The 27,266-nt window shown below is 44.8% G+C and overlaps 1 protein-coding gene across 1 annotated transcript; it reads right to left on the bottom strand.

Moving 5' to 3' along the window:
• Window positions 1–251: 251 nt before the first annotated feature.
• On the bottom strand, window positions 252–26,806 carry LOC138953624 (activator of 90 kDa heat shock protein ATPase homolog 1-like). Its single transcript, XM_070325503.1, has 9 exons — window positions 26,605–26,806; window positions 20,055–20,134; window positions 13,801–13,911; window positions 13,313–13,398; window positions 12,757–12,877; window positions 12,365–12,438; window positions 11,223–11,375; window positions 9,802–9,903; window positions 252–1,749 (listed from the first exon to the last, which is right to left on the bottom strand). Exons 1-9 carry the CDS (start codon window positions 26,682–26,684, stop codon window positions 1,525–1,527), a joined length of 1,032 nt encoding a protein of 343 aa, XP_070181604.1. The 5' UTR covers window positions 26,685–26,806; the 3' UTR covers window positions 252–1,524.
• Window positions 26,807–27,266: the final 460 nt, after the last annotated feature.

The raw sequence follows: 27,266 nt of genomic DNA, 5'->3' as shown, positions 1-27,266 counted from the left end.
GTAGGCAACAACAACCAACTGACCAATAACAAAATCATCAACAAAGTATTATTCTTGTATTATTTCATCAAACTAGGTGTCCCTTTGTGACATTGCAATGCAAGCGAAGTTTTTTTTTAATTGGGTCCTCCCCCCTTTTTTTCCACATGGGTTTTCTTTCCCACTGCAAATAACTACTCAGACTTGAAAAAGTTCCTGTCTTATCACAGGCAAAGTAGAGAAACAATGTAAACACAAATCATAGATAACGCTCTTCTCGTTCGGTTTTCTTTTTGTCAGCAAAGACTACAAGTGTTTGGGAATGCAGGTGGATGGGAAAGGGAAGAGCAGACAGTAAAAATGTGAATGAAATCTTGACTCCACACATATATTTTTGCCAGATGTGACAAACACATGACATGTCAATGAGTTTTTTTGCCAACAGAGTTTGCTACCCAAATACATAGCTTCAAGTTCAATGATGACAGAGAAACGCTTTCACCATAAAGGTGAAGTGACTTCTAGTTCTACACCAAGGAAAAACACAAAATGTAACATTAATAGAAAAAGAATTGTAGGTTTTCCCAAAGCACCTGTACATGTACCAGAAAACGCAATGAAGAACAATCAAGTACAAGGCAAGCTGACAAGTGACAAAGCTGACACTAAGCAACATAAGCTGAAAGGTGGTTTCAAAATAAATCACAGCTTCTGTAAAGAATCGTGATGAACATATTGCCATAGAACCTAAATGTACTGCACACTGAAGAAGCTTGGATGACTATACTGAGATTCAACTTAACAATGAATCAAGCACTAAACGGCTAACTTTTGATCACTGCAACAAGAGGTTTTTAGCTGGAGTCGGAACACACTATAAATTACTCTACAAGTACAATGTCTGGGCCGATGAAAGCAAGTTCTTTTAATGCAAACGCCTGCTTTACATTAGCAAACAAAGAAATACAACCATGTTTTCAGAATTTTCTGATGACGCCCGATATAGCATAAAAAGACACGAAACGGGGAACAGCACACACAAAGTAGATTGAAAACAAAGTGGTTTGCTTGTTTCCATGAGCATACCCCCCCCCCCCCCCCCTTTCCTCGTGGGTTCTCCATGCTCTTGAAGCATATATATACACTAATTTCAAATGTCATTCCTCTGCCCTTCATCCACCTCTATCAACATTACCAGATTCCATGAAAAAGACCTCCAAACACAAACTTTGACTTACACACACACACATCACCCCCTTTTATTTCAAACACAAACCTAGTAATGTCTTGGCAAGTTCACAGGAGTTTACCTCTAAAATTGTCTCTCCTCTTCAACAATCAGTGATTTTCTCAAGCTTTCTGAAGTCTGTCACCAAAGTCCATCCACTAAACGAAGTCTCGATTCACTTCAGATGCAAATCCTGAAAATATGTATTGCTACAATTGATCTGAAGTCCAGTACCACACAGCCTCTTCCTCTTTCCAACTTGATCCCTTAAAATGCCTCTGCAAGTTCTCTCAACTCATCCCTAACATCAGCAGTCATCAGAAAAGCCTGGCTCCGAATCCAAACACCTGTCTGATTCGTTCACAATAGTTCACTTTCCAGCCCTCTCGCGTTCTTTCCACCTCGATGTCGGGGACACCAGTCTGTTTGAGAGAGAGCACAGTCTCCTCTTCTTTCTCCTCCAGTTCGATGGTAACGTTGGAGTAGTGTTCGTCCGGCCATGACTTCATCCGCCACCGCATGCAGATCTTCTTGTCCGGAACCTGGGGTGGGACATTTAGAGAGTTTAGCACTATCCTTAAATTATGTTCATATACCTCTTTTACAAAAGGACGCTTGAAATCCCAATAAATCAGTGAACATCACCTGCAGCAAGTGAAACTTACCCTGAGGAAAGTAACAGAATTGTGCACACAAAATCATGCTGCCGAAGAGCACATTAAAAACACCTAACTAAATAAATTTTCATTTGATTAATATACTTACCCAACTCACATATAGCAATTAACCCTAGTTCAGTGCTGGTAACACTGTACGCGTCCCCTTGGTAACAAGGAAGACGCCTCTAAAAAAGAGTGACCCTGACCCATAACTGGGACAAGGCCAGACCGAGATCGAGGCTGCCTTCCGTATGCGCGTGCATACGCCGCCGTTTACAAATCATGGTAACCGAAGCCCAACTCACTTCTTTTTTAGATCGATAGAACCCCCAAAAGCGGGGAGGCAGGAGGGAATAAACGATGTGAGTTGGGTAAGTATATTAATCAAATGAAAATTTATCCCAGCGAAGCTGGAGGTATCCCACGAACGCTATACTGTAATCGACTTGAGAAATGTTCACACCGATAATACATGATAAAGAAGGATTCGTTGTGCCCGATTATGGGCTACAGTTGGAGATGGAAGTTCACCAAAAATTGGGACCATACTAACAAAAATACGGTGGGTAAAATTGGCACCCCCATTTTTTGAGCGAACGCCACCCAAGGCCGCTTTGGACGGGTAGAAATTCCGTAGTTTCCAAGTCTATGGTTAAAGCTCGCGTAAGAAGAATACGTCACGGTCGAAAGTCTTTGACGTCAATTAATGCATCATGACGTCATGCCTCCCTGTAGACTTTCTCTCTCGCGCGGTGTGTGTGTTTGTGTTCATATTGTGCACATGTGTTAGTGTTACTGTTTGTGTGTGTGTGTGTGTGTGTGTGTGTGTGTGTGTGTGTGTGTGTGTGTGCATTTTTGTGTGTGTGTGTGCGCACGCGTGCATGAGTCTGTACTCGTGTGTGTACTCGTGTGTGTGTGGTGTGTGTGTATTTGTGTGTGTGTGTGTGTGTGTGCGCACGCATGCATGAGTCTGTGTGTATTTGTGTGTGTGTGTGTGTGTGTGCACGCGTGCATGAGTCTGTACTCACGTGTGTGTGTGAGTGTGTGTGGTGTGTGTGTGTGTGTGTGTGTATTTGTGTGTGTGTGTGTGCGTGCACGCGTGCATGAGTCTGTACTCGTGTGTGTGTGTGTGGTGTGTGTGCATAAGTGTATGTGTGTTTGTTTGTAAAGGTGTGTATGTCCGGCTGTCCAGATGTGCGTAACGTATAGGTGTGTGTTTTGTGTGTATGAAGTTTTTGTGAGATAGTGAGTGAGTGCGTGTGAGTGAGTGTGTGTGTGTGCGTGTGTGACTTGGGGTGTGTGTGTGTGTGTGTGTGTTTGAGAGAGAGAGAGAGAGACGGACGATTGGTCTTTCGCTGGGGGTATGCAGTGCCTTGGCAATGCACATCTACTTAATTATTAAAATTTTTGATTAAATTACATATCTTATCCCAACTCACATATATAGCAGATAGCTACTGTAGGAGGAGGGATACTCACAATATCAAGAACGGAGAACTTGTCCTGCCACTACCATAGCTGGTAGAGCGGAACTGCCGTCCTGCGGCAACAATGGAGCCAAAACGAGATAAATGTAGGAAAGATCTTGCCCACAACAGGCTGTAGAGTAGAAAAACATGAAGAACAGACCAAGGGGAAAATGACAAAGTCAGAGACAAAGTCACAAAGGCTGCAACAGCCGGAGCGTAGATATAATGCGACCACCGCGTGTGAACGCTGAGGTTGGAATGATTTGTAAATAGCGGCGTATGCGCGCGCATACGGAAGGCAGCCTCGATCTCGGTCTGGCCTTGTCCCTGTTATGGGTCAGGGTCACTCTTTTTTAGAGGCGTCTTCCTTGTTACCAAGGGGACGCTTACAGCGTTACCAGCACTGAACTAGGGTTAATTGCTATATGTGAGTTGGGATAAGATATGTAATTTAATCCAAAATGTAAATGGGCTAACCCAGGGCTCCCCACGGATGCCCCACTTAGAGGGTCCCGGGACCCCCACTTTCAATTTTTAGAGGGTCCATGGATCCTCTCAGCCGAGTTTTAGAGGGTCCCCAGAATCCAGGGGCCCCAAAGCACTTGTGAACTGATAATACATAGTGATCACGCACAGTGTGATTGTCTTTTTTCGTTACAAGACTTCAGGAGAACACGTTAACAATACTGTATTTTGTTGCATTTGGTGAGTCCGGGCTAACCCACATCAGTTTAAAAGCTGCCTGATCACCTTGGCAAAGTCATTTTATCTTTCCAACACTAATTAGTGGAGTAACCATACCCTGTTGATCCCAGGATATCAACCTCCTCCTTGCCACCACAATGTTCTTTTCATCGTTCGTAATATAAAATTTCAAAAATAAATTTTGATTTAATTAATATACTTACCAACTCACATAGAAAGCATTAACTTCAGTTAAAGTGCTAGGACACTGAACTACGCTTCACCCCAAAGGGGAAGCAACCCCCTAAAAAAGAACGGCCTTGACCTCTAACCCAAGCTATACAAGAGTCGAGGTCATACCGTCACGTGACCTATCACGCGTGACTCAACCGCCGCCATGTTGAAACCTCACTCCCACTGAAGTGATCTGTTCATTTTTAGGGAAACCCTAAGCAATAACTTCGTTTTGTGATAAGACATTGAAGCACTCTTGCATGGCAACATGGGGAAATAACTCTGAAACAAAAACCGTATGCCATATAAGGCATGGTCCTTAGCGGTTATTTCCACTACCGGTGTACTGCGCCTGCGCAGGATGTATACCGGTGAAACTCATCCCGTATTAAAACATATACCCCCTTTAAAAAATTTGCGGGGCAGGCTGGGCGGGAATTCAATATGTGAGTTGGTAAGTATATTAATTAAATCAAAATTTATTTTTGAAATTTTATATTAAATTACATATTCTTACGCAACTCACATAGAAAGCAGATTGCTAATTTAGGTGGTGGGCAAATGAACTCACAGTTAACATCTTGCAAGTATCTGGCCTGTAGCTACAATAGCTGGCAAACAGAAATTTCTGTTCTGCCGAGCACCAGATACGTCCCCAGGAAAAACATAAAAAGACATCTTCTGCAGAAGATGTCTAGTAGATGTGTGCTAAAATAGCGGGTACTTAAAATACCCCGCCGATAGAAACTCATGACTACGTCCCTGAACGTTCAATGAGCTGCATTCATGACTTATGTAAGTCTCTCAGACTTGAGAACAGGTAAAGAAGAGGCCTACACTCTGACCTCTTGAGCCCGTGCTGCCTGAAAAGGGAGGACTGACTGCCCCCCCCCCCCTTTTCCTTGCCACCACTGTAGGCATGCCTAATCAATGTGGCAGTCCATTTAGCTAAGGTTGACTTCACTAAATCATTGCCTCTAGAAGAGGCTAATTTTGTCAAGGATTAAACAATCCGAACTCAAAAACTCCAAAACTAGGAGCAAGTCCCAAGTCGGGACTGGAGATTTGCTTTCAGCCAACCAAAGGGAGGTTCCCTTTAATCACGCTGGCTACAAAGAACCCAAGTGAAAATATTTTGCGACCTAGCTGTGTCAGTGCAACTGAAATCACATAAAGTCTTAATTCAGAGACGTGGGAGAAAAATCGGAAAGCCAGGATAGGTGGTTCGCCACCCGCATTGAACGGAGAGAAGTGGAGTTCTTTCCGTTAATATACGCCATAGTTCCAAGCCAGTCAAAGTGACACAAAACGAAGACGCTGAACCCCTATGGAATCTCTAGACCAAATCCAGAGTTGGGGCAGAAGACCCTGAGCGTCTCAATGATTCCCTTACAGTAGACACCCGTGTGGCTCGAGTGTAAAAACGGCGCCCTCTTGCCAGCCCAAAGGACTGGCAACCAAGATTGAATGGGCCCATAATGTGCGACCAACAGGCCGCTCAAAGTAAAATCGAGAGTATTATCCGGGAACAGGGAGACGAACATTTAGCAGAAGGTGATAGTACCGAGAGGCAAAACTTCTATCAGCGGCTTCTCCAAATTCACCAGAAGGAGTAGAAGCGCGTAGTGAGATAGGGTCCAATCCGAGTGGACATTCTTGGCCGACTGACTAGAGTCTGCCAATAAATACATAGAGCCTCTAAGAAAGGTACTTCACCGCTAAAAAGATCTCGTGGTGGTAAAAACCACATCAAAACCTCGCATGCTCGCTGTGGCAGTAATAAGGGGCGAGATGCCACCCCCTGCTTATTGAGATAAAAGACCACTGTGGTGTTGTCTGATTGAATCAACACAAGTTCTCCCCTGACAAGAGGAAAGAAATCCGCAAGAGACAGAACTGCTTCGCTGGTGGAGAGAGAACCAACGGGAACGCCCTGCATGAGCAGTGGTGTGAGAATCCAAAGATTGGTTGTGTCTGTGAACCAGTCAAGAAAAGACACTAACATGTTCCAGCTCTTCATTTGATTGCTTAGAAAACGAAACCAGAGCCCTGAAGATCTGAATTAAATATATGCACGATCTATATAAGTGACCCAACAGGAAGGGCCCCAGTGCCTCCCTCAATAAAGTGGAAGTTCTAATCGCCCCTCCAGCCGCTGTGGGAAAACACAGAGGCAGAGAGAAGAGTGGAGCCGAACGCTAAGACTCCAGTTGACAAGTGCCAAGAGTATGCATGAAAGCATGCTATTGTTTGCCCACTGAACCCTACCGCTAAATCGCCTCGAGGAGATAAAGTGGTTGGCGGGTATTTGGCAACGTGCCATGCCGAGAAGAAGATAAAAAACCAAAGCTGAGAACGGCCAGCTTAGCGCTTTTCTCTGATAAGAGAAGCCGAGGCCTGCCGTGGGCTTTTCCTTTTGCTGTGAGATTCTCTCTGTTAGAGAAGAGTCCGTGTGCAAATAAGAGGATTCGCAAAGAAGACCCTCGAGCAAGGAAGAGATTTAAGTCTCACCGACAGAACAATACTGTCGGCCGAGGCCTTTTCCCAGACGAACAGCAAAGCTAAACCCTTTGTATATGTGTCCCGACAGAACACAAAGGCATCCCGTGAGTACGAAACCGCACAAGGGAAAGAACGAATCAAAGTCTTGTACCAAGACGCGGATAATAGAAAGAAGAGCGGCCACAATCTTCCACAGCCAGGAGATCATTGTTCTTGAAAACAGACAGTTTCTCCTTGCTATGAACGTTAAGATGTATGATCGACAAGTCCGGTGCAACCGGAAGCGGTTCCGTAGTACGAAGAAAAGAATAAACTAAGTTCTTAGGCTTGGTGTAACCTAGGACTACGGATATCGCTCAGCGAGTGAAGCGTTACTTGCGCGGGTGACGCAAGCGAAAGCAACGCCGCATCGCTGCCCACAAAGGAAGTGGCGGAAAAGGAGAATCATATGAGAAAACTTCCCCAAGTTAAAATTCTAGAGCCAGACAAGAAAGCGTCCCTGCGTGTGTAAACCGCAAGTGCGTACAACCGTGCCACGACTGACATTTGTTCGGCTGAAACCTTAGCCAAAGAGGCCAGGAGTATGGGGACGTCTTTCACGCTAGAGTCGTTTCGAAATACGAAAGGATCCGACGACACCGCGATCGACCGCGAAAGAGATCGAAGAAGTGTCTCTGAAAGAGACGCAAGTTCCAACGAGTATCTTCCCGTTTCATCCAAACCAAGTAATGCGCCTTCAGAGTAAGCACAATGTTTGTCCAAACGATAGACATCCTCTCTGAGATTAGCCGACTCCGGAGTGACCGGAAGCGGTGCACTCGGCAAAGCGTAAGTCTCAATAAGACTGTGATGACGACGGGAGAGAGCAAACTTGCGTGAATGAAACGAAGTGCTCGACTTCCGTAACTGGTCTGAGGCAAGCCATGGCTGAGCAGCATCAGGAGCCTGACCGTGTGCAGCCAGTAAAGGCACAGTATCCACAGGCAAGCTATTCTCAGAACCCGAAGTTCTAGCCAGCACCCTGGAAAGTTCGTAAGCAACAGAAGGAGACTCGCTAAAACGATATCCCTGAACTTCCATTAAAGCAGGGCGGAAATCACCCACCACTGAGGGTGGTGGTGCCGCAGAGCTTGTCATAGCTGTCACCCCTTCAGCGAAGTACTTGGCAGACACCTGAGCTGCAGTAACCATAGCTGGTTTAAGTCTGAGTGACAACTTGACATCAACTTCCTCCTCAGAAACTGAGTGAGAATCGTCGAACTCCGAATCTGCTGTGGCCGGACCGTGAAAGTCACTGTGACTAGCTGCGTCACTAAAACGATCCACCACAGGCGAGGCTGATTGCAAAACGGAAGAACCGTGCAAAGCCTGCCCGAAAGCAGCTTCCTGCCCAGAGGGAGGAAGTTGAGACTTGTTTACATTCACCGGAGACATACCAGTCTGCCTGTGAGTACAACTGTCTCGTTGTCCGGTGTCGACCCCCCGTGAGTTCCGCTTGCTAAGAGCGATAGCCTCTGGGAAAGTCGAACTTTCACCCCCCGGCCGTGGCGGGGGGGCTACTAGTTCCGGCCCAACTTGTTGTCCGGTGTCGACCCCCCGAGTTCCGCTTGCTAAGAGCGATAGCCTCCGGGGAGTCGTACTTTCACCCCCCGGCCGTGGCGGGGGGGCTACTAGTTCCGGCCCAACTTGAACACTTTCACCAGAGAACCTGGCTACCGGTGAACATGACTAACCTGTAGAGCGTGAAAGCTCCTCGTATGAAGTAAACACACTCCTCTGCGTGCACGTCAGCCGAAGTGACTGTGCATGAAGGCGGAACCTCGATGCGTGACAACAAGCCGCGTCGCCCACTCCCGCCGGGAGCGAGCACAAAATCGACGAATGGCAACATGTTATACATTTGGGTCGAAAACATCTCAAAAAAGGGAAGAAAAACCATCTTTAACACAAGTATTCTTTCCCACTGTGTTTGCCTTGGCTGAAGTAACCTAAATTTAACCTGCTTCAGCACCGGCATGATTGGACTCATAGGGTCCGAAATTTAACAGACATTCTTTCTTTCTTCTTTATATAGTGTTTAAAGCCATATGTACTCGATGACTATACACACTAATTGCTTTACCCACAGCTGGAGACATGCTAAATTAAGTTCCCTGCAAGATATTGCAATTTTATTTTGATCTAGATCGTCCTATTTATCTAGATTTGCCACAGAGGTAGCGTTGACGCAAGGGAAAAACCTCCGCGTCTTTGTTGACATCCTCACTTTTTCAGAGGCTAGAACAAGCTGTAAAACAAGTATATGGTCGGCGCATGGCGACATATCGTCATTACATGGTCTTATGGTGCGTTTGACATCGATTATAGACAAACTACACCTTGTAAACACGGGAGCGCGTACATATGCCTTTAACGTCGTTTTCAACCATTCAAGGCTATTTAACAGACGTAGTAGTAAGAGAAGCTGGGTCAAGAACAGAAATGGTAGTGCCTTTGCCTTTCTCTTTATGCGAACTTAATAGGAGAAACCTCAGCAGCTACTGACTAGTCTGTGGTTTCTATTTCTCCTTGTCAGCCATTGCTGACAAAAAACCAGTCTGAGTTATGATATTGATAAACAACAACCAGACCGAACAACGGAGAAAGAAACAAACGCAAGCAAAAGCAAACAATTAGAACGAGCTCACCCAAACTTGTGCATGAGAAGCAGGGACCTGTAGACGGGGTGAAACACTGTCCAGAAGACAGTAGGCTAAAAGCCTGCAGCGTAGTGTAAAAAGCGTCCGAACTACTTGGAGACTGAAGTGGGAGAGAGGTTTCAACATGGCGGCGGTTGAGTCACGCGTGATAGGTCACGTGACGGTATGACCTCGACTCTTGTATAGCTTGGGTTAGAGGTCAAGGCCGTTCTTTTTTAGGGGGTTGCTTCCCCTTTGGGGTGAAGCGTAGTTCAGTGTCCTAGCACTTTAACTGAAGTTAATGCTTTCTATGTGAGTTGCGTAAGAATATGTAATTTAATTCACCTTAGCACACAGCGGATACGTACCAGTTCAGTGAACTCCCCTAGAACGTTTCCGCCCATGAGGCTAAAGCGCTCTCCTGGCACCGCTTCTATCACACTGTCACTACCTGTGTAGGCCTGCACCATCTGCACACAGGAACAAGGGCTATCATGAAGTGGATCTTGGTAAGTACAACCGTATACGGTATTGCACAATCAAACGTCTGACACATAACAGAGTATATGCAACGATGTAGATAACCACTATGTGTTTTCCCTGCAGAGCCTATTCATTTTTCAGTGTATTTGTACGCGCGCATGTGTGTGTGAGCGTGTGTTTGTGTTTGTTTAACTTCAGACCTGGGAACCCCTGTTTTGCACTTTGAGTATTCTCAAACAAACTTGGTGTATTTTCAAAAAAATGAGCGTACTCCACACAGCGTTTGCACATCCATGATTAAAACATGCCTCATGCGCGTCCATCACACCGTTAATTAAGTTTACCTATACATTTAAAACAAATGCTTTTATCAATTTTTACTGACAAAAACTGTACCGTATTTGACGGACTACAAGCCGCGACTTTTAAAAAAAAAAATCGCATTGCGGCTTATAAAAAGATGCGGCTAAAACGTTACCTAAACTTGAATAGCATTCACCTAATGGAAGTCGCCGCGGATTTTCATTTCGCTCGATTAGCGATTACCGGTACTTTATTAGCTCTCTACTCAAGACTCAGCGCTTTTCTCTTTCTTTCGCGAATCTTCGTTTGTCAACAAGTCGTTGTGACAAGCGTACAAAGAAACACCGGATGTATCAGGATCTCGCAATAGTTGGAGGAGCGAGAGCCGCCATGTTGTGTTTTCGTCTGCTCGAAATGTGCGCAAAAGTCGTAAATCATCCCAAAATAGCTTATTCCGGGCGGGACTACATGTGTGTGTTGGTTACAAATTGTGTGTGTGATATTTTTCTTCAAACTTTTTCACTTTTCTTCTTTGTTTCACTTGTTTATTCTCGGAGCCCATTTCGCCAAATACCTTACTTCCGTTTGCCTGGTTGTTTTGATTGATTGACACGATCTGATTATATTTTTTTCGACGGCGGCTAATATAGTGACGTAATCATGTGCCAAAATACTGGATCGGCTTCAGGATGGGCTTGAGAAGAAAAGTAGTCTAGGAATTTTTCTCGTCGTATTTTTTTCCCACTGACCGTATTCTCGACAATCATGCGTACAAAATACGGCGAAATCGTATGGGTTCCCAGGTCTGTAACTTGTTCACTTGCTTTTGCAAACCTATGTTTATTTACACGGTCCCAGTGACAGTACTGTTGTGACAAATAATGTAGCCAAGTGACGGTATTAACTTGACTAATAATATCCAATGTTTATAATTGGTCAAATCTGAAAATAGATGCAAAAATCGGTGGGTGCTACAGGTCTTTATCTTTCCTTGTGAACTCACCTCTTTGACTGTCAGAGCCCGGTAGAGGTCAGAAGCTCTGCACTTAAAATTTTCCTTCAGGGTGACGGTGTTGGTGGGGATTCGAACCCCAATGTTATTAGACTTTGATGATGCGCTCTGGACAACTTTGTTCATCTCCTGTTTGGCAACATTCTGAAAAAGAAAAAATATATTCTTTCTTTCTGGAAAAGCCCGGTGGCATGGTCAAAGTAGCTAACTGCCAGCTTTACAAAATGTCCTTTTTCACTCGACTCATTGTCTCCCAGGTATGGATATATCCGTACCCACTCATGTGGCTCTATCTGACCAGGTGCGGATATATCCGCTCAGACTGTTAGCTTCAGTCGCTTCCTGTAACGTCCATCTAACGTCTGAATTCCAGCGTGTTGATACACTGTTACTACAATTCTGAGTGACTGGGTGGCCGAGTGGTAACGCACTTGCGCTTGGAAGCGAGAGGTTGCGAGTTCGACCCTGGGTCAGGGCGTTAGCAATTCTCTCCCCCCTTTCCTAACCTAGGTGGTGGGTTCAAGTGCTAGTCTTTCGGATGAGACAAAAAACCGAGGTCCCTTCGTGTACACTACATTGGGGTGTGCACGTTAAAGATCCCACGATTGACAAAAGGGTCTTTCCTGGCAAAATTGTATAGGCATAGATAAAAATGTCCACCAAAATACCCGTGTGACTTGGAATAATAGGCCGTGAAAAGTAGGATATGCGCCGAAATGGCTGCGATCTGCTGGCCGATGTGAATGCGTGATGTATTGTGTAAAACAATTCCATCTCACACGGCATAAATAAATCCCTGCGCCTTGAATATGTGCGCGATATAAATTGCATTAAAATTTTTTATTTTTTTTTTTAAAATCCCTGCGCTTAGAACTGTACCCACGGAATACGCGCGATATAAGCCTCATATTGATTGATTAATACCAAAGTATTTGTTCTGTCAGAAAAAACAGGATGTACACATCAGACAGAGCTATGCACAGAATGCATAGAAACAACATAACTGTAAACTAACTGTTGTGTCAAATTTCAAATGCATTCCCAGCTAAATAAAAAGTACATGTATTGCATTTGAACTCTGTTGGTGCAAAGTTGTTTCTGGGAGAGAAAAAAAAAGACAGAAAGAAACTTACTTTTGGTGCTGAACTTTTCGCCGCAGCAGAAGTTTTGGAGTCTTTTGAAGGGAGGATAATACCTTGACCATATTCTGCAAGGAAATAATACAGATCTTAAATAAGAAAAAGTGGAATTTGATTTCAAAAGACAGTTTTCAAAGGTTGAATTCTTTCAAATTCATGTCCTGCCTGGGATAAAAAACAAAAATTCCTAGGTATAAGTCTGTTTGAGGGGCTAGCGGAGGACGTTTTTAATTATTTAAAAAAATCACAGCAACTTTTACATACATTTTGGACACCGCCGTCTCATCTAGAAGAACAAGGCTTTGGAAACGTTCGATTTATGACGTCATCCAAGTCATATTACAGAATGACATTTTCAGTGGGCTAAAGGAAAGCGTGAGATATACCTTCTTTGAGATCAGCAATGTATTTGGCCACCTTTGCCTGGACAGCCTTGAGTCCCTTTTTTCTCATGATTTCCTTCACTGCCCACGCTTCATCTGTGTTCTTCTCTGCTGATACATCCATCTGCAAAAATATTGAACGTTCAGTAGGCAACACTGCAAAACGCTCAGCATTGGAGGCAGGAAATGCTTGTGATATTCATGTATTGCAAATTTGTTATACATGTATCACACACACCAAGAACCCACTGCACGCTCCAGCTATTCAGCAAGATGTAAGGGTACTAGGCTTGTTCTAGAGTGAAGAAGTCGCATCCGTTTTCACTGAACAACGCACCACAAGTTTATGTACCTTATACAGTGTAACAATCCCCGTGTTTTTTAAGACCCTGCTTTCTAACATTCCATGTGCTTTACATTTAATGATTTAACCCCATTTTAAGACTCTCTCCCCTCCAAGGCTACATTTTCTCAGATGTTTGGTGGTCTCAAAAGGGGGTCCACACCATTGTACTGAAGCTAGCAATGAAAGATAACTAAAATATAAAATAAAACTCACCACAATGTCACTGGCATCATTTTCTTCACTCAAGTTTGGGATCTCAAACTTGCCCTTGAACTTTTTCTGCCCATCCGCCAGCTGACCTGAAATTTGTCAACCATTTCTATGAACAGATCATTTATTCATGATTAAGCATGATTCTAAGCTTTACTGATCAAAACCTGAGAAATAATGTGCTGTGTTGAGCTAAATTTTTTTTAAAAAACCCCACATCTTGAACTTTTATAGTCAACAGGAATACATTTAAGCCATCACAGAATTAACTCTTTAAAACCACACTTTTAAGCTCTAGGTACACTTCACTTACAATCTAACCCTTCGTTAGACGCATCAACACACAAGTCAATTGCAATTGATGTCAATACTAAAACATAAAAAAAGTGTGAAAAAATGAAAGGAAAGCTTGACAGATACAATCTGACCCCATTAAAATTTTCGGCTTCTGAGATGTTAAAATAGTGACAATGACATGAGTGATACTGTACCTTGCCAATTTCCAGCTAACAACCACTCGTAAAAGAAAATAAGTTTTCCTTTTCTATTGTTTGCAGTTGCCTCCCCTTCTGTCTTAGACAGCTCAGTGATTTCACACCATCCTGAAATGTATTAAAACCACAGTATCAGCCTTTGTTTCCTTTCCCAATTTCCCTTAACTCTCTGCTAATGCTATTCAGTGAAACAAACATTGTTGAACGATTACCACAGGATAGATACAGGTCTGTAACCTACACTACTTCAGGGAATTGCTTAGCATGTTTTCCTCAGCAAAGCACAATAATCACATGTGACTTGAACGCAAAATCACTACAAATCAACGGCATATAAATCTTACGAAGACAAATTAATCAGATGAGATAGCTAGGCTTCTTTCATTCTTGTCATAATGCAATTAGTGAATTACCTAAAGAATGGCTGAGGGCATACCTGTGCAAAATCCAAAATTTTAATAATAAATTTTCATTTAATTAATATACTTACCCAACTCACATATAGCAATTAACTCTAGTTCAGTGCTGGTAACGCTGTACGCGTTCCCCTTGGTAACAAGGGAGACCACCCTAAAAAAGAGTGATCCATCCCATAATATCAGACCGATGTCCGGTCCAACATCCGTATGCGTGCGCATACGCCGCCATTTGTATCATTCGAACGAAGCCCAACTCACTACTTTTTTAGAACCCAATACCACCACAGCGGGGAGGCGGGAGGGTTTAAACGATGTGAGTTGGGTAAGTATATTAATTAAATGAAAATTTATTATTAAAATTTTGGATTAAATTACATATTATTACCCAACTCACATATAGCAGATTGCTACTATAGGTGGTGGGTACTTACCAAAACTAGGCACGCAGGACCTGTCCCGCCGCTACCATGGCAGGCAGCGCGGAGCTTCCATCCTGTCTGACAGAAGCGACGTCTCTGAGGTAAAAGTTGACGAAAACGTCCTCAGAGCGCCAATACGCAGCTTCCAGTACCTCGGCTAGCTTGCCGGACCGAAGAACTGCCAATGAGGATGCCCAGGCTCTCGCCTCATGGGTTCTAGCCGCGGTGAGAGGCAACACTGCCCTAGCATCACCCGACTGCACTAGCCACCAGGCATATGCTCGTTTGATCAGAGTGGAGATCCATTTGGCCAGAGTCACCTTCGCTATATCCTTACACCTAGCCGTGTTTAAAGATATGAAAAGAAGCTTTTGACTTTCTGACCTAACAGGCCGAGTTCGAGACAGGTAACATCGGAGAGCTCTCACAGGACAATTTGCAATATCGGGATCTCCAGGAGCCAAAATCTTGCTCAAGGGTGGAATGCGCAAGATTGGAGAAAGCTGGCCAGGTTTCTGGTTTTCGCGAGAAAGCCGGGAACAAATTTGAGAGAAATGGAACCATCCTTCTCGAACGCAATGTCCTTGTCTAAACCCGACAAAGAATGCACCTCACTACCTCTCCTAGAAGTAGAGAGAAGCGTTAAAAACACAGTCTTACGCGTCAAATCGGCCAAAGTGGCTGACAAAAGAGGCTCGAACTCATCCGAGGCTAAGAAACGTAAGACCAGGAACAAATCCCATGCAGGGAGAAGCGATTTTGAACGAGCTGCTAAAAGGGCAGCCCCCTTAATAACACTAGCGATAACCCCTCCGAGCGAAATTTTGTGGCCTAATTGCGCGAGGGTCGAAGAGATCGCCGACCTCCGGACCCTAATAGAAGAGGGAGAAGCCCCCTGATCAGCCAACCAAGACAGATGGTTGGCTACATGAATAGACCTAGGAGAAAGAGGTTTAACCCCGTTAAGCGCGCACCACCTAGACCAAGAGGCCCAGTGCGATGAGTAAACCGAAGAAGTCGATTTTCTATGCGCATGTCCAACGAATCTCAGAGTAGGGGAAGAGGCCCCTGCCCTACGCAAAGCGCTTCGGACAGAATCCACGCGTGAAGGGCCAGGATCTGTGGGTTCTCGTGCTGAACGCCTGACCGAGGCTGCACGAGATCTCCTCTTTTCAGGGCGAGAGGGATTGGGGGCCGAACTGCTAGACGCAGTAGGTCGGGAAACCAGTGCTGGCTTGGCCACAGAGGAGCGACCAGAACCAGCGCTGGTTTCTCCAAGTCCACTTTCCTGAGGACTTTGCCTAAGAGGCAGAACGGAGGGAAGGCATACGCCGGAAGATCTGACCAATCCACTTCCAGAGCATTCACCTTCCAGGCCAGAGGATCCGGGAAGGGGGACACAAAGAGAGGCAGTCTCGCCGAAAACCTCGTCGCAAAGAGATCTATCTTGGGCTTGTCGATCTGCGACCAAAGCCGCTGCAAAGACTGGTGTGTGAGAGTCCACTCTGAATGAACAATCCTGTCCCCTCTGCTCAAAGTGTCTGCAAGGACGTTCAGACTGCCCTTCAAGTACACTGCTGACAACAGAATGTGCTGGGCGTGACACCACTTGAGAATGCGACATGCAATGTCGGAAAGACTGTGAGACCGAGTCCCCCCTTGCTTGTTCACATACGACGCCACAGACATGTTGTCGGTGTGAAGACGTACATGACTGCCCTCCAGGAAAGGCTTGAACGCTAGAAGCGCCAGGGAAACGGCCTCCAACTCCAGTACATTGATATGTAGGGAGGCCTGAGAGCAATCCCAAACTCCCGAAACCATGTGCTCGTCCAGATGAGCACCCCACCCCGTCAGAGATGCGTCCGTAAACAACTCTCTCTCCGGCGGTGGACGAACAATGGGAACACCCCGGAACAAATCCGGAAGAAGCCAAACACCTGTGGTCTGCTGAAACCAAGTTCCCAGTGCGATCGGAGCACTCCAGTCCTGGGATGTCTGATCCCACCTTGACTGCAGGGAGGCCTGAAAAGGCCTCTTGTGAACCCTGCCCAACGGAATGAGGGAAGCCATGGATTCCATCTGACCCAGAACCGAAGTCAGAACCCTTGCACTGGCGTGATTCTCTCCGTAGAGAGACCGAATCAGACCCTGAAGCTTGTCGATCCGCCTTTGAGACGGACGGACAGACCACCGAAGCGTGTCGAATTCCATGCCCAGGTAAGTAAACGTCTGGGATGGTTCCAACTCGGATTTTGTCAGGTTGACAGAGAAACCCAGCTGTGCCGCCCGGCTCAGCACCCTGTGCGTATGAGCCTCGCAAAGCCCCCTGTTCTGGTGAAGGATTAACCAATCGTCCAGGTATGCTCTGAGACGGATGCCTTCCTGTCTCACAAGAGCGCAAAGCTGCCTGACCACAATCGTGAAAATCCACGGAGCTAAAGACAGGCCGAACGGCAGAGCCCTGAACTGGTAAGCTTTGCCGCCCCAAGGGAAGCGAAGCCACTTCCTGTCCGCGACATGTATGAGGACGTGAAAGTAAGCGTCTGTAAGATCGATCGACGTTGCCCAATCTCCCGGCCGTAAGGCCTCCCGAACCGAAGTTGGAGTTTCCATGGTAAACTTGATTACTCTCAGAAACTTGTTCAAAGGAGAAAGATCTAACACCGGCCTCCACGCCCCCGAGGCTTTCGGCACTACAAAAAGTCTGCCGTAAAACCCCGGGGACCGCGCGTCCAAGACCTCCTCTATAGCTCCCTTGAGCAGCAGAGCCGAGACCTCCTCCTGGACCGCGTTCCGTGCCACCAAATCCTTTGGCGCCCTGCAGGGCGGGATTATCCTGACCAGGGGAGCCTTCTGCCCTGACCAGAGAAGCCGGAACCCCGAACACACTATCCCCGTGACCCACTTGCTGGCCACCAGTTGCAGCCAGGAAGAAAGGGCCCTGGACGGGCCGCCCGCTACAACTAGTGCGGGGGCCACCGGGATGTGTTGTTCGGGGAAGTTTCATTGGGGGTGAGGCTTACGCCCCGACCCCCTGGAACCCCCGAAAGACTGACCCCTCTTAGGGTAAGGAGCTCCACGCCCCCTACCCCTGGAGGAGAATGACTGCTTCTGGGCCTTCCCACCACCTGACGAAGACGTCTGAGGCTTAGCAGAAGAAAACGCCTGAGTCTGAGACTTGCCCTGAGGCTTCTGGAAGCCCTGTGAAGCCAAACGCGCGATCGCTACATCCCGCGCGTCCTGCGTCTCTTTCTGGAGTGCATCGAAAGACGCCTGCCCTAAGAGAGACCCCTCAGCAAAAGGGGAGACCTTCAGCCTCTCCACAGTCGCGGTGTCCCGAAATCTGGACCCCGTCAAGAAGGCTGATCTCCTTGAAAGCACCGCGTGAGTATACAGCCGGGCAGACAAAGTAACCTGTTCTCTAGTCACCTTGCCCAGAGTAGCCAGCAGTGTTGAAACATCTGTCGGCGACGCATCAAACCGAAATTCAAAAGGATCAAGAGATGTGGCAATCGATCTGGATAAAGACCTTTGCAGAGACTCCGACACGGACGTGAGCTCCAGCAAAGACCTTCCAACTTCCTCCACAGCTGTGAGAGAACCGTCAGTACATGGGACAACTCTATCCCTATTGTACCCGTCCTCTCTCAAAGCAGCAAGTTCCGGCGTCACCGGAAGTGCCCCTGACGGCAGAGCAAAAGAGTCAATCAGATTCACAGGATAAGGGGTGAGCTTGAACTTCGGAACACCGGAAGCAGCCCGAGCCCCAGGCTGAGCCAGCCAAGAGACAACGTCTTCCGGGGCCTCGCCGTGCTGAACCAACAACGGCACCGCCGGTTTGCGTTTACCACACAAGACGTTAGCCATTTCATAGGCAATAGTTGACGATTCCCGGAAGCGGTAGCGAGGCCGTTGCTCCTGAGCACTCCGGAAATCGTCAAAAGCAGAACGCGGTGGGTGAAGCTGAGCCTTGTCCTTCACCACCCCTTCCGGAAAGTATCTGAACGCCGTTTCCGCCGCCAGCGCCACTGCGGCTGACAGCTTCACGGGCAAATTCAGTTGGGAATCCTCTACCACTGAGGCATCCCCGTCTTCCGCCCTACACTCCGACTCGAGATCAAGCTCGGAGCCAGGAGGCAGAACATCAGACAGTTTATCGTCGGCAGAACCGACCACTTCCTGCCCCCCGGGCGGAAGAGGACTAAAACGGTCCCCGATATTCTCATAAAGAGACGTACGGAGGCGTTCGTCCTTTCGCTGCTCGTGGGAACTCTCACGACTACCAACGCCAGAGAGAGCCCCCTGAGCTCGCACACCGGCAAGCGGTGTAGACATACCTTGAACTGGTGTCCCACAAAGGAGAGACACCAACTTGGTACTCCCATCCTGCGAAGCATGGACATCCGCCCGAGTCACAGTCGCCGAAGGCAAAGCGGAAGTCGAAGCCGGAACTGCAGGAGACTGCCGTACCTGTGCTAAGGAGAGAACATCAGAAACACCCGACGGAAGCGCACGTAATTCCTCCCTAGTGGAAGATAATTCCGACGCAAGTGTCGAAACTTGAGCGCTCAAAGTCAACAATAAAGACGCAACTTCAGCTGGCGCTAACCCAGGGCAGCCATCTGAAGTTGAAGCAGAAGCAGAAGCAGAAGAAGAAGTTCTTTTGCGCGAACCGCCACTCTTGCCAGAACGTAAACAAGCCTGACCGGAAGTTAAACTGACGTCTGCTAACACGGGAGATTTAACAGGAGTTGAATCAGAAGAAACAGACGCGGATTTTCCTGCGCCCTTCTCTCTCCTCGAGCTACGTTTAGGAGGCGAATCGTCAGGCACCTGCCTCGAACTCGGCTTCCTATTCACGCTATCAACAAGCGCAGCCTCCGCCATAGCGAAAGAACTCACGAAAAATTTCAAAGAAAAACAATTTCAGAAAAATTTCACAAGTACAAAACGAGCGACGAAAACGTCGCTAAAGTTATAACAAAACGGAAAGATCTCACCACACAAGTAGGTAAAGGTGAACAGCTAGGCGACGACCAAGGGGAGATGCCAAAGCCAAAGACTATGACAAAATGCTGAAGACAGCAGGAGCGTACATCAGGAGCGTCCTTCCCAGTTGAACCGCTGAGAGAGAATGATACAAATGGCGGCGTATGCGCACGCATACGGATGTTGGACCGGACATCGGTCTGATATTATGGGATGGATCACTCTTTTTTAGGGTGGTCTCCCTTGTTACCAAGGGGAACGCGTACAGCGTTACCAGCACTGAACTAGAGTTAATTGCTATATGTGAGTTGGGTAATAATATGTAATTTAATTATGTTCAAAACATCGCAGATGTCATTTTCATGACATCAAACAGAGTGTTTAAGTTGGATTTTTTTACAGCCAATACCAAACAGCTTACCTTCTTCCTCTTCCACTTTCAGTCCCAGAAACAACTCATTGAATTTGTTCTTTGACCAATTTGTAGCATCTTTTTCTACCCTGAAAAGAAAGATGATTTTGTTCATTAGCTGCTACAAAAAAAAAGGACATACAAGTTAAACTCCATTATTTTGACACGCCCTCCAGGAATGACTGGTATTGTCTCATCTGAGAGTGAGACTGAGACAGATAGATAGGCAGGGTTTAGCCTGGAAGAAAAAGACAATGGGACATTTGTCCCCCTCAACCAAATTCGGATGGGACATTACATAGTCGAAGGCAAAACGCACTAGCAGGCGGTCCGAAAATGCTTTTGTCGGAAGATGCAAAATAGTGCTATTTAGCGGTGTCACTAAAACTCGAAAAGACACAAAAAGACGCGAAAAGACAACAAATAGATACGAAAAGACGCACATAGATCAAAGGGCAGACACCAGGGACGTAACAAGTCGTGTTTGACGTTGCTTTTGATGTCACCCGGATGTCCACAACCAGAGTTGTGTCCCTTGAGTCCATTTTAGCTGAGCTGGATCACGATTTTTGGGGTTTATTGGCAAAGTAAAGGACTTTTTGTAATACATCAAGAGAAAAAGTTGATAAGACTTTTGATGCAATAACTTTTGACAAAAGTGTTTGGGTTATTTGACCGCCAATAATAGCTCGTATTTTGCCATTTATTTATTCTTCATTATTTGTGATATTGCTTTTATTTGAAGGAGAAAAAAACTTTTTTTAAAATGGTTTCAGTCGTCTTTTTATGTCTTTTCACATATTCACCAGTCTCGACTAGAAACAGTTACATTTATGTTGATTGATCTTATTCTAGTAGTTTGTTCTTACTACCAGCGTCTCCCTCTCTCTCTTTCTCTTGCTTATTCTCTCTCAACTTTTTCTCTTGATCAGTTGATGTATTACAAAAAGTCCTTTACTTTGCCAATAAACCCCAAAAATCGTGATCCAGCTCAGCTAAAAATGGACTGTACTGTAATAGCCAGCAGATCAAGGGACACAACTCTGGTTGTGGACATCCGGGTGACATCAAAAGCGACGTCAAACACGACTTGTTACGTCCCCGGTGTCTGCCCTTGATCTGTGTGCGTCTTTTCGTATCTAGTTGTTGTCTTTTCGTATCTATTTGCTGTCTTTTCATGTCTTTTCGCGAAAAGACACGAAAAGACGCGTCTTTTCGCATTTTAGTAGGACCCCTATTTAGTGCCATAATTATTATGAGAATATGCCAGTGTATCCGGTTAGTGTATGTATGTGTGTGTGTGTTTGTCTGTGTTTCGATCGATATTGCTTCTGTTGACAGTTTCCACAGAGGTAATCGCGTAAGCACAGATAGTTCGCAGAATTGGTTGAATACTAATGAATTACATTTTAAAATCAAATCACATTGCATTTTACAAACTCGCAAGTTGCTCGTCTTGGCGCGCGTTTTTGTCAAGCTCATTCCGAACATTGTACTCCCGTGAAAAGTGTGCAATGGGTGGCGCCGTGGTACGTAATCTCAGTGCGCCTTTTGACGCACTGAAGGCAATTCCAATGGGACATTTTGAGATGTTATGCGCCAATGGCGCACTAGTAAATGAAACCCTGGATAGGATTGTGTGGACATTTCAATTTCATCTACTTTACACAGTTGCCAACCTGATTGGCTGTTTATGGCTGTTTACCAACGAATGTAGACAAAGTTTTCAGCATCAATCAATCTGAATCGCGATTAAGTCTTGCCTAGCTAGCCCAGAAATCGTTGTCTTGCATAGTGAGAGGCTAGCCGCAAGCAATTCTTGCCTTAATGAAAAGGGCCTCTAGGTTGATACCTCGGAACATCCAGGGGTGGGGGACTCTTGTGATGCTCCCCCGAATTTTTTTTAAATGGTACATTAAAATCTGTGCAATCTGGTGCAATCTGAGACTAAAATTCAACTCGTTTGGATCAGGTAAAAAAGACATTCATCTCACTCCCCCCCCCCCCCCCCCCCCGAAAAAAAAAACCAAAAAAAACCTACCCCATCAACCAAACCAAAAAAAACCACTTTCACACACCAATGGTAACATTGTAATGGTGCATACTTACGTAATGAACAATGTATCCATAATCCAATACTGGCAATAGTATGATTCAATGCATTGAAGCTCAAAATTACTATTAGTTATCAGCAGTTTTAAGTCAGGGGTGTCGTTTGGGTCGGCCCTTCGCCGATTTTTTTGTACTTTGGCCGAAACTTTCATGTCCCTATCCGCCAAATGTCCGAAGAGTATTCGCCTAAATCGGCCAAAGTTTGTCCAGTTTTTTTGTATTGGTCAGGCTTTGATTGCTAAAACTGCTGCCGATGTACTTAGTCAACTGACTGACGTTTATTCCCTTCGCGAATACCAAAAACGAAACATCAATGTTTTGAACGGAAACCATTGCCAAAAAATATAGATGCCAGAGTTGGTTCCCTTGAACAAGGGAAACCACACTCTCAGCGTTTGCGTTCGCCGGTTCGCGATAGTTTATCAGTCTGACAGTCAGTCAGTGCTTTCGATTTGGATTTGAACAGCATGTCGCAACCAAAAAAGAAAAAAAAAACCTAAATTGGCCAAGGTTTGCTACCCTTCGCCAAGGTAAGTGATTCCGGACAAAATGACAGGAACACCACGAATGTGGACAGTGTCAGCGTGAGTGGTAGTAGTGTTGTCGAGTCGATCGAAGCAGACGACATAGCAGACGATAGTCACCGCGAATCAAAATCTGCTGAGCCAGAGAATGAAAAGCGTCCTCCAAATCGTGGTTTCCAAGCAAAATGGCTCACCCTACACGTTTTTTTTTAATTGGTGTTTTACCAGTCATGTTTCCCAAGGCTTGTCAAGATTAGCACAAGATTGGAAGAGTTTTACTTTCAAGAAATCAAAGTTAAAGGTTTGAAAAAGTTTCAGAGAACTGGTGTCTGATGTAGTTAAATCAGCAAAGCTGATTGTTTCAGTTGCAGTAAGCAACATATAATCCAGGGGCGGATTAGGGGGGGTGTTACAGGGGTTCCGGACCCCCGCCCCCCCCCCCCCCCGGCTGTCCCCCCCCCCCCCGGCTGTCCCCCCCCCCCCCCAACAAAAAAAAAAAAATTCTGTCTGTGATTTTTTTTTTCTGTCTGTAAAGCCAGTGGAAGAGTTAATTGTTTAATTGTCACAGTTAGGACATGTCTTCCTTCTAACCATACTATATGATGTCAGGAGCAGATATCAGTGAAGATAAATTGCCATTATTTAATACTAACGTTAAAAGAAATAATGAGGGGTTGCTGACACCAGTTGATCATGCTTAAAATCAAGGATAAGCCACAAATTGTTTGTAAAATAGCTAAAATTCTTCAGTTTCAGGGGGGCTTTGCCCCCCAGATCCCCCAACGGGAACCTGAACCCCAGGTTATACCCCCCCCCCCCCCCCTTCTGGCTTAACTGCTCCGCCCCTGTAATCTGTGTTCCTATGACAATGATTGTATACATGTATTGGTGTTCCCAGTATTGGCATTAACCGGTAATTACCGGTATTTTACCGGTTGAAATGAAAAAATACCGGAAAATAATTGGCTGCCGGTATAACCTACCGGTTGATTTTTAGAACTACCGGGGTTTTTTGCTGGTAAAACAACAAAACCAGTCCTCTGAGTTGGACTCTTACTGGTTCCAACGACCAGCCCACCTTTTTTTCTGAATAGTTTTCATCATAAAAATGTGTGTACCAGTTTGAAAAAATATTAGCGCCATCACTGTGTTCCCCTCTTGAGTCTTGTGCTTCAATGTTGCGGTGACTTTGTATGAGGCAAAATAGTAGCCGAAAATTGTCCAAGATGTCCTAAAGCTTTCTGACAGTTTTGGCCAAATGTCCCAACATGAAAATGTCTAGCAACACCCCTGTAAGTCAGCACAATTTAACTCTCAAGCCTCCAGTGTTCTGTTCCATCTTCACTTCTCTCCATATCATTCAGTCAACAAGTTATAGATACTGTGATGAAATGGGACACGGAAAAATAGATAACTCCAGCGGTGATGCCTTTTAAATGTACCTCTTAGTGATAGATTTAATATGATTTGATGACTGTTTGACCTTTGATCATAACTAGTGCTGTGATAATGAGCTTTAGCACTGTTGTGATGGTGTTGACACTATACTTGCCCAATTGAGTCTAACTACCTGATGGCTAATCTACTGTGATACCTGTGATAACTGATGATGATTACTGTGATTGGTTTTATGTGTTTGGTTGGTCTCTTCTTTTGGTAGTGCAATAGCGTTAATTATGGATTGTTGTTATCATCATTTACATAAAAACTTATCTGTTAATCCAAACAATGATATAATTACTGTGATGTTCTTAACTACACTTTAACATGGAACGTATGTATGTATGTATGTATGTATGTATGTATGTATGTATGTATGTACGTAGGTATGTATGTAGGTATGTATGCATGTGTGTTGGTGTGTCGGTGTGTCAAGTGTGCAAGTAAAAAGGGTATTGTAGTTGTACATATATTACTTTAGATATTTTTTTGTTATCATGGGTTTTATAAATTTTCTTCTCTTCTTCTTTTATAATTATTAATTAATGACCTATATGTGCTGATGACCAATTTAATTTCCTTTGTTGGATCAATAAAATGTTATGAGTTATGAGTTATGAGTTATGGAATTCGTAAGTTGTGTCCGCGGAAAAGTCCCACCCCTGACATCATATTCTGTCATTCATCTTCTTTTCTCCTCCTACTCCTAGCCAGCAACCATCACAAGTGTTTCAAATAAAAGCTCAGCAGATCATGCCACAGGCGGAAGGTATCGTTCACTGGACCAACACTATCATAATAAGAATACAAGGTATGTTACTCAGCTTTGAGTCTTCTGTGTTCTTGGAGTCACTTCCCGAGAAAAAAATATTGTTCAAGATGGTTTTTCTCATCCTACAGTCTGTTTAAGGTCAAATAAATACAGTTGAATGATTGTTTTAATCCTACAGTCTGTTTAAGGTCAAATAAATACAGTTGAATGATTGTTTTAACTACATGTACCTTTCATTTTCTGCTGCCGTCCGCCGCAGGTTGTTTTTAACCATCATTTGGACGAATCTTCGTTTGCGAACCGTTTATCGAGTGTTGAAAGACATGCTTGCCGCATCGAATATGCATACTAGCGCTCGTTGGTCTAAAAAAAATATGTAAATATTGCGCAGCAAAGGGAAGCTACCCACAGGACTTTCACTTTTTTTATTTATAGAAATAATCATCGAATATCCGGTTATTAACCAATGAGCACATCTGACTACAATCTCCTCGGACTTCAGCTGCTAACCATCAAACTGATTTTCCGGCGACAGACACGTTTGGTCGCACAGAATACGATTTAAAAACATGCGGCGGACAGGCAGCTAAACATTAAAGGTACAGACAGCTCGAACATTCATTTATCCTGGTATTTGTAAAGTTACAAAGGTCATCAACATTGGCAATTATTTTTTGCATCATTTTTTCTGAAGTAAGTGGAGCAAGACTCGAAGCTGAGTGACATACCTTGTAGTTTTGTTATGATAGTGTTGGTCCAGTGAACGATACCTTCCGCCTGTGATCATCATCATGCATGATAACTGATATCGGTCATTTAGTATTTAGCAGTATACAACTCTCCTGTGTTCACTTTCAAGTGAATAACTATCGTTCTGATATCATTTTAAAGTGAAGCTAAAGAAACCTGGTATCGGCACTGCTGTGCATCTCCTATGGTCTCAATGGTATCAAGGCACGTCTTTGCCGCGACAAGGTTTGCCGATACCGGCACTTGTCTTGTCTAGACAGTGACGTCATTCATAGATGACGCCAATCATAAATGACGTTTGTCAAGGGAACTTATGCTTTCAAGTGTTGCTGCTTCCAGTGACAGGAAGGTATAGAGATTGATCATTGTATACAATCAATTTATCATTGTATACACAAATTACACAAACGTCATCTTGTGAGGGACCAAAAAATATTGAAACTCTCGGATGATTTTTTTGTGTGGTATCAACCTCGACCTACGGTCTCGGTTGATACCACAAAAAAATCATCCTCGAGTTTCAATATTTTTTGGTCCCTCACAAGATGACGTTTGTGTAATCTCTATGAAGCACACTATTCCCCTTATGTGATTTTTCCTACTGCTTGTTGTCTTCATTGCCACTACGCATGAACAGTTGATCAATTTTCACCTGTGGGACTACAAAGTCAGTGACTTACTGACTAACTCTTCTTTGGAAGACTAGTACTAGTACTAGTACTACTCGTAGTAGTCGTAACTCTACTGTAGTATTGGGAACTACGGGTACCGCTAACTACTATAGATGGATAGATAGATATTGCTTAACATCGGCCAAGCTGATGAACTTGCTAAATTACTTCCACTTGAAATCCTCATTCAATGTTCCAAAACAGAATATTAACTAAGCTTAAGCGCTGGAACTCTGTTTCTACACAAACACAACATCAACAAGTATGCCGGTTGGAAATTCACAGCTTACCAATGCCAATTGTTAACATTTGTGGCGTCTGGCCGCTCTTCCACGATCCATCGTGGGTCTCCTTCTCCCCATTTCGCCATTTCTGGCAATATATTGGTTTGCAATTAGCAGATAGACTGTGACAACAAACAGTTTCAACTCAGCCAGGCACGCGATATTTCTAGAAGTTGACAGGCCATTCGACAGGAACAACCCAAGTGCGCATGCCCACAAGGTAGATAAATATGGTAGAACATCCGGTAGCAGACGATAAAAGGGGGAACTGACTCACTGCCTGATAAACTCCTGTACGGGAACTTTTGACCTAGGCTACGTACCTACATGTTATCGACACTATAGGAATATATATGGTAATCTTGAACTTTAGCGTGTTAAATTCATAGCTCATAATTCAGAGGCATTTAAGTCTCCAAATTTGTGGAACCTGCACTTGTATTAAATCATAACAAGTCATTTTAGATCCCTTTGACGTTACAGAATGAACTCCGATGAACTGTACGAATGCATTTCGTTTACATGGGTCAAAGAAGGAATTATCCGTATGAGCGAACAAGGGAGACAACTCTTTCGTGTAAATGATGTCCCATGGTTGACAACGTACGTCATTTTCGGTGCATTTTCGTCGATTGAACAACCAAATTAATTAATTATGCTTAGAGCTC

The sequence above is a fragment of the Littorina saxatilis genome, linkage group LG17 (genome assembly GCF_037325665.1).
Source record: "Littorina saxatilis isolate snail1 linkage group LG17, US_GU_Lsax_2.0, whole genome shotgun sequence".
In the NCBI taxonomy this organism is placed as follows: domain Eukaryota; kingdom Metazoa; phylum Mollusca; class Gastropoda; order Littorinimorpha; family Littorinidae; genus Littorina; species Littorina saxatilis.
This window is presented reverse-complemented; position numbering and strand designations above follow the sequence as displayed.